This window comes from Dicentrarchus labrax, unplaced genomic scaffold (genome assembly GCF_905237075.1).
Source record: "Dicentrarchus labrax unplaced genomic scaffold, dlabrax2021, whole genome shotgun sequence".
In the NCBI taxonomy this organism is placed as follows: Eukaryota; Metazoa; Chordata; class Actinopteri; family Moronidae; genus Dicentrarchus; species Dicentrarchus labrax.
The window spans coordinates 20,346,660-20,359,133 of NW_026136713.1; the positions used below are offsets into that span (position 1 = coordinate 20,346,660).

Here is a 12,474-nt window from a genome sequence, read left to right on the forward strand (position 1 = left end):
TCTCAAGGTCAAAATAAAAGTTACTAGATTCAAATCCCACTTCGGAAAAAGGTTTTCACCAAGAAAGGAGTTGTTTTTTTATGAACCAGAAGACTTTGGAAACGTGTTGTTACTGAACCTACCCCACAGGCATCATTAAAGTTTAATCTAAGAACCACTAAAAAAGCAGAAGAAGTTTTGTCTGTAGACTAATGTGCTCCCTTTTGCTTTTAGGATGATCACTGATCCATCCATTCAGGAATTCACTCCTCCTCCTTCCTTCCTTCCTTCCTTCCTTCCTTGTTACTGTTGTCGACATTTAAACTTCGTCCAGATGCAGTTTTGTTATTTGGTTGTTGCTTTTTGGGCTTTTTTGTTTTTTCAGCTTTTGGCGATTTTCCAGTTAAAAAGATCAAAGAATTTTTAGAAAAACATGTATTTTTTTTCTCTTTAGTTGCAGTCATTTAGATCTGAGCTCACACATTACAGTCAGTTTATAACGTTTCATCTGCCGACTCACATTTAGTGGAAAGTGAGGGTGAATAAACAGAAGGAGGAGAGGATTGAAAAAAATTTGTTAGGCCTTGAGATGGAAAGTGAAACAAGGTTAATTTGGTTGGAATTATTCTGGAGGAGTTTGGTGCCTACAAAAGCTCTGATTTGTACAAGTCTGCTACTATGAAAAGGTAAGACTTAAATAGAAGTTGCTTTGTACCGAATGTAACATGAATTACATGAGTCTGATCATTTGTTTATCTGAGAATATATGTCTCAGTTTCCAGTGCCAATAAATTATTACAAGTTGTGTAATCATGTCATCTAAAGTTTTCCAAAAAACTATTTTGCCCTACTAAAGACCACTTTCCTAAACATACCAAAAGTCTGACGCTTGGTGGTCGTTCAAGCGTCTGCTGGCTTCTCTTGGTTTCTATTCACTGGAAATTTGTCAGCAGTAATACACCAAACACTAGTTGTTTAAACCATGAAAGGACTTCAGTGTGTTAACCATGAAACCATGAATATTATAGCAAAGTCTGGTTAGAGAGATGATTGAGGCTAGATTGAAAATGATATCAGAAGTATCTATAAGTTAAAACACCAAAGTCACACAAACTAACTAACTGGCCACTAGTAGACCAGCAGCTCCCCTGTAAGGTTGCAGTTTTTGTGGACTTCCAAGAGAGCATAGATAGATACAAGATGAGTCTGTACAAAGGGAGCAATTGCCAATTCACTTTTGTCACATTGTCTCTATAAGTTTTTTCATTTTTCATATAATACAGGGTGATGAGAAACATAAACAATCATGAGGGCTGCCATGACTTGTGGTGTGATAGTTGAGGCCTTTATTCAAGCTGTGAAAGCTGCGTTATTTTCACATCCTGCGTGAAAGTATGACAAAAACAACAGTTAGAAAAATTGTATTGATCTTCATATTTCTGTGTTTCAGAGTCGGCAGTGAGATTCGATGGTAAATCCTACCTGAAGTACCTTCACAGGATGGACGAGGACAACCAGGATTTCAAGCTGTCACTGAGGTTTAAGACTTTCCAGGAGCAAGGCCTCATCATGTCCACAAACAGCACCAGCAATTGGGGAACTTTACAGGTAGAATTTCTGTCTCTGAGGCTGCATTTAAAGAGGAACAGATGCCTGGATTTATTTTGAACCATTTGTGGCAGATGTACTCTTCTTATGAATTCCTAAATCACTTTTTTTATAAACAGATGCAGCCTCTTTTTGTTTGCTTGTTTGTTTGCTCCCAAATTTCAGCCTGTTACTGGATGTTACTAATCCAGTGGTGGACTCTAACTAAATAAATGTACTAAAGTTACTATAGTTATTAATAATTTCCCCCAATTCCCCTTGAAATCAATGAAACAAGGCAGTGGAAACACTGTTTTTGTCCACATGGGTCGCCAGAATCAACACAAAGTGAAACTTCCTTGTAGCTGCTTTAAGTGCTACTTGAGATACTTTTCTTATGAGTGCGTTCATTTTCTGCTATTCTCTACTTCTCCTCCACTAAAGTTGTCTGAAAGATATAGTTACTAGTCACTCGAAAGATCTTGGCTTTGGAGGTACTTCTTCAACTCAAATCCGAAGACACACCTCAGGATATCATTATCCGTGATAAATCGTTTAAATCTCCATAAAAAAGCAACTCCAGACTAGCCTGAAAACTACTGCGTTTTTAAGTTTTCTTCAGTATCAGAGTAATCCAGTGATAGTTGACGTACATCCATGGGTACACTGCAAACAGGAAATGCTGACAGCTAATTCGGCATCATTTTAACGGTACCAAATTTGGCTAAATGTAAACCAGCACAGGCCAGGGCTGCAGTGTTAGACTACAAATACCCCTGCTAAAGACTAAACTATTAAATCATTAAAGTTGTATTCATCTCAACCCAACATTAAAATGGCACATCATCTTGAATCAGTAATAATAATCCAATATAACAATTAAAACATAAAAAGGCAAAACGTGATATCATATAATTTAGTTATAATAAAATATGTTAAGGCTTCTATCACCACTGAGGTGTTTTTATAGTTGTTTTTTGAATAATATTACATAAAGCTGAATTACAGTCACATAAATTGTGTTTTATGAAGTGATTCAAAAGGTGCTGCAAACTTTAGCTCGACCAGATAATGTAGGCAAAGTCATCAAGATCCCAGAGGTGAAAATCCTAGTGCAGGAGGATCAGAAGTTAGCAACGAAGCATAAAAGTCAGAATAAGACTGAATTCATACATTTTAACTCATACTTTCAATTAATTAGGTTTTGCATTAGTTGGCTCTCAGCAGCACTGCAGCGTTCGTTTCAAAGACATGCATGTCTGTGTTTGTTCTGTTCACTTGAGATATAAAGCACCCCTTTATTGTCTGCTGGTTGGAAATATCACAGCAGCTCAGCACGATAACACACACACGCCGCAATTCAATTACAACTAAACGAACAAGAAAATCATTATTTTCATTCATTTGAAGGAAGTGTAAATATTTGTTGCGTTCTCCCTTGAGCTGGCAGGTAATTTATTTTGCCCTTCGAGCATTGCTGCTGTGGGGAGATAAAATCTCCTCCTAATTTTTCAGCACTGTTAGTGTTATGTTGTTGTTTGACACTAATTTACTATCAGAATGATCAAATCTAAGAGCGGCAGATTTAATCTAAGGGAGTTCTCACTGGGGAGCGCTGACGACGAGCAAAGCTTTTCAGTCCAAAATGTTTCCGGCTCAGATTCACAAACACCGCTGGATGTTCTACTTCAACCGTGTAAACTGATATCATCTTAAATGTCAATATTTTATTTGTTACTTTGTGCCAGATGTCATGTTATCAGCACAGGTGTCACATTTTTTGAAATATTTGACATCTGGTGAACATTTTGTGTCTAATCTGTTTGTCCTTTTCTGTGTTTACTGCAAACACAAATCCCATAATAGCAGAACACTCCGCTGTGTATCTGGGTCAACACTGTCAGCATCACACAGCACCTGTTGACACCCTGAAACTTGGCAAATAAAATCAACTCAATTTAAACTTGTTCTATTGTGGCAACACTGACATTTCAGACAACGTGCCCTTCGTCACCGTGAAATACCAGCTGTGTCCTGGGCCTTTTTACATTCTCTGTGCTGACAAGAAAAGCCAGAGAGAGAGTTTGTTCTCGAGTTAGTGTTTTTCTTTTGTCCAAACGTTGCTGGTTGTCTCTTGCCAAATCTCGCCGATGATCACACGTTAGAGCATATCAGGCATGCCTCTCCTTTATCTCTGCATTTCATGTGTTTATGTGTGCTAAATGCCTGATAGAATATCAGAGGCGGCGGTGAACCCCCCACCCGGCACACATTTTTAAATTCCACATTATGAATCTGGCGATACACGTCTGCCTTCATTATTCCCTGCTTTCCCAGAGTAATCAGCCCATCATTGCCCTTTTAACTCGAGTTGTGACGACTGCTGGCTCTGAACGCAGCACGTGAGCAACATGTTGCCCTTTTCACTCAAAATGCAAGCTGAGGGAACCAGTTCGGCTTCTGCAGGAGTCCTAATGAAAAGCCGTCTGCAAGATTTATTGGCGTGATTTTTGGAATTGTTGGGGGAAAGAGAGATTCATCTCGGTGCTACAGTACAAGGTCTACTGTACCATATTAAACGGGCACGTTGAAAGAGAATAATGACTTGTTGTATTCTTTGAGAGGCATGAATAATTCTCTAAACAGATAACCAAAAAAACTACTTTCTATGCACTTGAAATGCAGTGTGATACTTCCCCTTGTGGGCTTCTCATTTGTGTGACATCCGTGTGCACTCACGCGGAATATTCAATCATTTTGATTCTTGGGAAACTTCAAAAGCAGCATTCAGTCTTTCCCAAGGTTCTACCTCCTGGGTTTTGGTTCTCGGCTCGCACATGCAAGAATGGGTCCCTGCCTGATTCATTGTGAGCTCGAATGGCTTCAGAAGGAATTTCTGAATATGGTCATCTGAGAAGTCCCTCTCCTGGTTTTTTGTGATGTCTTTAGAGAAAGTTCCTGGAGATACAAGACGCTATTTGTGCACTTCGTTCCCCTCGGGAGCTTCTGCCGTGCCTTCTTCCAAACCACCAAATCTCTTCAGTACGCTCCGTACAGAGCTTTGGAAAAAAAAAAAAACACAAATTAAAGTTCAGACTTATTTGCCGCTGCTAATTCTCTTTTATGTCTTCACACATCTTACTCTATGTCATCACCTTTGAAATGGAAATTGCAGCTGCTTGAATGAAAAGCCACTGTGGCAAGCCGAGCAGAAGTAAAAGTGACTCGTCAGTGGAAAGAAAACGCCGTCCTTGATAAGGAGTGACAGCTCAAACCTGACAGCAGAGCAGTTTGTGGACAATGATGTAGATACACGCTGGTGTGGAATCAGTGGACCAACGCTGATCGCTCACGCTCGCTGCAGTCACACAAACTGATTATCTTTGATGCCAGCTCAGGCTTTTATCTTACTACCAGGAGGAAGGAGCTCTGTGTCTTGCTCAAGGACACAGTATAGGAGCTAAGGGAATAAAACATGAGACCTTTTACTAGGTGGACAAAGCTATTCCCATGTTGCCAAATTGTATTTTGTGCCACAATAAACAAGTGAGCGCAGTCAGTGATGCCTCCTGCATGCTCTCAGTATAATACCATACATCACATGCAAGCAGAACAAGTGTTTGAGTCCAAAGCTACAGTTTATGTCCGAGTCCAAGCCAAACCCAACAGGCATTCTGTTTTAGATATCTGAACCCGAACTGAGCCTGATGTAGTCAATGTGAACTAAAGCACTGTCACATAATTGTTGTTACCATGGTTACAGCTTGCCTATTTACAGGCAGTGCTCCTTGCAAATGACCTTCAAAAAGCATGTATTATATAAAATATACATATGATAGGTAAATTAAGCACGCATTATCTTAAATCATCAGCATTTACTTTTCGACTATATTTTCACTAAAAAGAACTTGAAGCATCATGTCAAGGCGACGCGACCAAACCCGACCTCATCCCGCACATCATTTCTACATGTTTGTCCGAACCCGACCTTTTGGGTACAGACAAGGGTTGAGCAAGTACTCGATTGAAACGAGTCCTTGACCGAAACGAGTATCTGGTACATATAATTTGCGTTTTACGAGTACAAATATCATCAGAGTAAAATGTATCAATGTCCGTCCTTCTAAATATACCAACTTTTATGAAAAAACGTGTCTTAAAAGTTATCTTATTCTTACTTCATTGCTCTGAAACTTAATTCTTAGACTTCTCTGTTGCAGCTTCGAATCAACCCATGTCAATTTCAGGTTAAAATATACACCTTCTTGTTAGTCCTGACAACTTCAGGTTTAAGCACCACCAATGTCATGTTTGACCCCGCTCAGCCCGAGTGCAGAAACACCTACAGATAATTTAGTTGGTTGAACACATACAGATAATGGTGTACTTGCTCATCCTTAGCATCCACATTCTAATGACTGTAGCAGCCATTGTTGAATATTGATCTTTGTCCAGCAGTATTTAAGCTCCCCACGGGAAGCTCACACCGTTTGCGCTCAGGGTGATTTATTTATGAGTCGTGAAGCACTGATGCTCCAGAGCTTCAGTCCGCATGGAGATTGACTTGACACGGTGCCCGCCCTACATCGGCTGTGCTGATACTGTAAAATCCTGAGTGCTTCAAACCATGCTATCTCTCTTCAAATATCCACCATAAATCACACCAGAAGTCACACCAAGTCATGTAAAATAGATTAAAAGACAAGAGGCAGGCGCCTCGGATGTCTCAAGGTTTTCACTTGTTCTTCTGCCAGCACTTCAGCATCTTTCCATGATAAGCCAGAGCAGCCCTCATCTCCCTCCCCTCTGTGTGCACTGTCATTGATCCATGGGAATTTGTTTGCAGGTCTGTCCCTCCAGACTTAATCATTCCTGTTTGTATTTTTCATCATTCCAGCCACAGGGAATTGGACAGAAAGCAGGCCAGCGCAGCCCCACAGAGCCAGAATGCTGAACAACCCGCCCATGCTAGAGTTTTACAGAAAGCATAAAAATGAAAACTCTGAAAGGAAATAGATCTGCAAAGTAAAGCGAGAAAAGCTAATCTTCCTGCAGCAATTAAAGAAGCAGTAACAAAGCAGATTGGTATCAATAATGTATCACGGCTTTCAGCGTCCGATGGGGTGATGCTTGGCAATTTTCAAAATGCGCACTCCATCTGTATATTTAGCAGGGAAGATATGAGGAGCCTTCTGTTACATAAAGAAAACATGAAAAAAAAAAGCTGCTGGCTTGTTAGTTTGTGGGAACGCTGAGCGTGCAGAAACGTTAAGAGGCTCCCACTGATGTTGATGAAATGCTGAATAAATGTGTGACTGCGTGGTGCTGTACAGGGGAAACATTGGGAGCTGACAGTAAAAGCTGATTTTATTTGCGACACAAAAGACTTGTCAAAGAGAACACAGTCCTGTTTATCTTCTTGTTAAAGTCTCCAGAATGTAAAAGACATCGAGTTTTGTTTTTGGTGTGCACTGTGAAAAGTGTATTTATTACTTTGGTACATGAACATTTTATCTACACAGACACAGCACATACCAGATTGTTATCTCTCCATACTTACCAGGCTTGCACCAGTGATTTTAGATTCAGACTAGTCCAAAAACAAAAACAGAAACGCAGAGTTTGGTGATTTGCAGGCAGCATTTAAATGACTATACTTCAACATAAAGGAGGTCCTGATAACGTGTTGAAATAAAGCCATTTCAAATCTGTTCAAACAATGATTATATATCCTAAGCATCGAAGTACCTTTCACTTTCAACTCAATTCCGCCCAGACTTAACCAAGACGTCTTCTGACCTTCAAATCATCAAATCAATGCATCCGGGGGAACTAACAACACCAGCAGAAATTGCCATAATTGAACAAAGGAATCAATAATAACAAGCACATAACATAAAACAGTGTCAACAAATCCAAAATGCATGTTAAATATCAACTGAATTCAAACAGACGATGATCTTAATCAATTAAATACATTTAATTGTAAAGAAAAAGAACCCCCTCCCCAAATGCAGATATCCTTAAATATATGTATTACTTTATTACTTGTGAATATATAAATGAAAACAATATCGTAGTTTGATACTACTTTTTATGATTTAGAACAGTTTAAAACAATATTACCTGAGAGATTCATCTGACTTTGTTAAAAATGTATTGAACATAAATAATATTAAATTAAAGTGACTGGTATGGCTGTCTAATAAGCAAGCTAAATGACCTAGAATTAAAATTGTAACTCAACACTTCTTTGTCACTTACCGTCCCCCATGCTTCCCATCCCAGACACTCTTTCTGATAAAGAAAAAAAACAAACTGTTTACATAAAGTGTAATCTTGAGCCTCTACACAGCTGATAAGAGGTCAGTCGATCTTGTCTAACTTGACAAGTCTAAAAGCTTAACTCTTTCAGGATATTGGGTTTAGAGTCATTCATTAAGCTGTGACTTCAATGGGAATTTTTGCACATTAGAAGTTTTTGTGTTATTAACTTTTTGCTATCTGATTCTCATTCTCATTCTTCAGCTGACTGACGGAGAGCTGCAGTTCCGGTACAGCTGTGGAAACACCTCGCCTGGTTCCTTACTCATCCGATCTGACCCAGTGTCAGACGGCCAGTGGCACAGCATCCTGCTGGAGGTCAACTCCACCGCCCTGAGACTGACTCTGGACCAGCTGCATCCAGCCTTCATCGCCCTGACCGAGCCTTGCCGGATGATGCGCTCCCACGGCGCTTTGCTCTTCGCTTCTTTTGCTCAAGAGTCTGCTCCGGAGGTCCACCTCCATCCGCGTAATTTCACCGGCTGCCTGGAGGGCCTGGAGCTCAACGGGGAGCCAATCAGAGCGGGTGACGCAGCAGAGTGGGCCAGGCCGGGCAGCAGGAGGGTGTTTGGGGTGTACCAGTGCTGCAGCAGAGCAGGTGCCTGTGACAACAGCCCCTGTCAGAACGGAGGAGTGTGTAAGGAGGATGCCAGCGGAGGTGAGAGCACTGAAGAGGTCATATCACTCAAATCTAAAAACCTGGTTATAAATCCCACCTCCTCTCAGAAATAGGTTTTTCTTGTGGTTCCTAAAGTTGGATGTTGGAGCTTTACACTGGAGTTTGACACTAGAAGGATGTCTTGCTGTTGAAAATAGAATGTTTCTCTGTGCTCACTGAAAATCAGATTTTAAGGGGCGGGACATACCATATATATATGCAGTTCTTTAAAAAAAGGGGATGGGGCCAGAGCAATATTCTGTCCTGCAGATCAGTAATGTCAGGTTGTTATTATTACACAAGGACGAAGTAGACGGTTTCCTAGCATGAAACATTTTCAAAACTTCTTAAAGCTGCTCTGCACCCTCTCAGTCAGGGATGAACCACAGCTCCGCCATGAAAGATTAGCTTGGTCTGAAATACTTATCAGACTCTCAGCGCTGTATGTGACTGCTTGCTTCTTCCAGCCTTAGGTTATTGCTAATTGGCCAAATGCATAAGTTCTTGGCAGAACACAAAAGATACAAAAAAATTGTTGTCGGAGAGGACCAATTGCAATGTCTTGTTGTTTTTTTGCATTATGTATCACAAAAGAGGATGTCTGGTAGCTTGCCTTATTCTTTACTGAGAATAGCAGCTGATAAGCACACCTGCAATTTTACAGATAAAAGACCAGGAGCTTTAGAATAATATTCTCCTGAGTCTCGGTGAGGCTGTGGCACCGGGTGCAGGCAATATGTTCCCTTTTCTCGGAAGGTGGATATGAAGCCAAACATAAAGCTGTGAAAAAGATATGGATCTCTGTGCTACGGAAGACCAGTGTAAACAAACAAAACCCTATAGCCTGTTGGTTTTTCTTTCACATGACTTTACCTGTTAGGTTACTGAGCTGCATAATTTTGTACAATAAGAAAATGTCCACCGTGCCCCCCTGTGGACAGGAGGTTACAGCCAGGTATTACTTTTCTCAAGACTCAATTCGTCATCACGTCAAATCACATTTCAGTTATGCTTCAGGCACAAATTCTGGGGTGCGAAGGCGAACAACAAGCAAATATTATTTCCCAAAAGATCTTTCCAGGTCAAGCTAATGTAATCAGACAGGCGGCAAAAACAATGAAGGCTGTGGATGTGTCTTTCTTTTTACTGCAGAATATGAAGTCATTCCCCTGCTGTTTTACAGAGGCTTCAATTTTGTTTGCTTTGTGAGTCAAAAGGAATGCGGAGTAAAAGGAAATAACAGGGCAGAAGAAGACAGTAAGGTTGAACTTGTTTTACTTTTAATATGCCAGTTTAGGACTTGTCAGGCCAAGGTTTGTTATGTCAGAAATGTCAGATGACAAAGAAACTCCTCCTAAATAAGGTAACACCTCAAAAAGAATATCACCTTCCCCTAATAGAGTGCTGCAGGAATGAGTCCCAAAACCTGGAACTGGATTAGCATTTATGCACTCCCAGTTCCCTCACCTCAAAGTCAATGGGTTTTTGGTTTGACGCCTGAAATAAGGTCTGTGGTTAACACTAGATTTTGCATGACATGAAATACGTTAGTAAATAACTCACTCGTACATTTTGAAGCTTTTACACGTCTTAAAAAAGGTGGTTGCTAACAAGTGGCTAAATGGCTGGATCATGTGACCAAAGTTCCATGTTTTGGGTCACATGATAACAACTGAGGTGCCCTATTTGTTCAAATAAGGGTGGCTGTATTAGAGCTAGCTGAACATGTATCATAGGGTTGGTGGTTCGATCCCTGTCCCCCCTTGTCAAAGTGTCCTTGGGCTAGACACTGAACCACAAATTACTAAAAAGTGTTTATGTGAGCATAACTGTCTTTTTAGGCAAAACAGTGGGAAATAACCAAATACGCAGGAGGATTCCACAGGCAAATGCAATATCTGTGATTAAACTGCTAATAACTGGTTTGTTCCACTAAAGTGTTTCCTTTTGGGGGCATTTTTGCTGCATTAAGTAATTCATTATTTAACAGGCAGTGATGAGTGTCTATGTGAAAGTACCACGGTGACTCATACCTGCAATAAAACAATAATGCGCTTTACTTTATGTGACAACTTTTACACTTAGAATAAAAGTCCCAGCTACGTTACTCAACAACCAGGGAGGTACTCAGAGGTGTCATTTACTACTTCCAGACACTGTCGACAGTAATAACATACAGAATGAGAGTCGTCCCGACAATGACAAAAACAGCTTTTGTCGCCGTTACATTGCATTCTCCATTCTCGAGCTCCTGAGGGTGTAAATCGGTCTGTTTTCTCCTTGCAGGTGGTTTTCTTCTTGTGTGATGGTTGAGCTTTAGTGCAAAATGGCAAAATCTAGAAAAAAAGCTTATAGTCTTTGATTCTGGCAACTTACAAAACACGATGTTTACTGTCGATGTTACAGATGAGTGAAACCATTTCTAGTAACGGACCTCTTTGAAGCTACTGGACAAGATGAGAAAGAGGAAAAACAACAAGAAAATTGCTGTTAAACAGGGTTGAAGTTTTTTAGGGCCGATTTTTCACTTTAAATATCAAACCCACTCTCGTGTTCTCTGGCTGGATCAGGTTGACCTTTGCTTTGATTATTTACTGCCTGTAGGGCAAACTGGCCATGGCTTTGATCAGTAGCTCTTGTCTCAGACGTCTGGGTGTGTTTTATTTACTCTGCAGAGCCGCGCTGCAGGTGTGCAGGACTCTTCCATGGCGCCCGCTGCGAGCTGGCCGACAACCCGTGTGCCTCCCAGCCATGTGCCCACGGCAGGGTGTGTGTACCCAAGACTCAAGGATACATGTGCAACTGCTCGTTGGACAACGCTGATGCACGGTAAATACACACACACACACACACACACACACACACACACACACACACACACACACACACACACACATATTTTATTTATTAACTTTTTTAATCAATAATGCATTTTCACATACTTTAAGCATGCAGTAGTGTCTCTACTGTTGAACGTATGTGCAGTGTAAAACTTTCTTCAAGAGCTGATGAGGCTGTAAAATATTAGTTTGGTTTCAGAGACTTTTACAGTCCAATATTCATCAAAACACTGTTTTAGAAGCTTTTACAGAAGATCAAAATTATGGGGCGACTCCTGACTTGTAAGTTTTCCTAATGAAAATGCTCAACATTCCTAAAGGTGTTCAAAACATCTCTTGAAGGCCCAAAATATCCACACTGGTTAAAACAACAACTTCAATGTAGTGATGTGACGGTATGAATTCTTACCGCAATGAAACAAGTATTGTTAATTGTTCCATGGTGAACACTGTTGTTGTTGTTGTCATTAGCATGTTGTTAGCTGTCCACTGTCAATCCCACGATGCCTTGGGTTGAGTCTGTCAACCAATCAGAGGCTGTGTAGGGCAGGTGTGTTAACAGAATTGGGTAACCCTAACCTTATACTGGGGTGATGTTACAGCTCTGATGTCAAACGCATTGCGCATTACATTAACATGAGATTAGTTGCAGTGATAACGGTAATGAGCTCAACCCCCTGAAGTACGCATCACATGACTGTTATTTAAGAATTTGCCTCTTTCTTGGTTTTATGTTCATAATTAAAACCTTTTTTCCCCTTTAGACAACATAAGCTATTTTTGTAGCACGTGATCTTTAAGGGAAAGTCTGGTTTATAACAAATTCGTTTTTTTCCCAGGCTCTGACCGTGATTTCTATCAGTATAATGATGGGATGCACTGCAAAACCTGAGCGGCACAGTGGTTGGGAATTGTTTCCACTCTTCCATTTCTTTATGACACACAATTTATGCCAACTTCAAATGATGGCTACATGTGGCAAAATACCACATGTACAGGCTGCATTGCAAATGATACAGACTGATAAATAAAATATTTCACACGGTTTGTAGTGGTAGTAAAAAAAGATACGGTACTGCCACACTT

The 12,474-nt window shown here is 40.5% G+C and overlaps 1 protein-coding gene across 1 annotated transcript in view; it reads left to right on the forward strand.

Annotated features, from left to right (window-relative positions):
• Window positions 1-12,474, forward strand: part of fat2 (FAT atypical cadherin 2) — a 110,740-nt gene that overhangs the window by 80,632 nt on the left and 17,634 nt on the right. Inside the window, exons 23-25 of the mRNA XM_051420689.1 lie at window positions 1,430-1,587; window positions 8,095-8,548; window positions 11,224-11,377. Coding sequence (XP_051276649.1) covers window positions 1,430-1,587; window positions 8,095-8,548; window positions 11,224-11,377 — 766 coding nt within the window. The remainder of the gene's footprint in view (window positions 1-1,429; window positions 1,588-8,094; window positions 8,549-11,223; window positions 11,378-12,474) is intronic.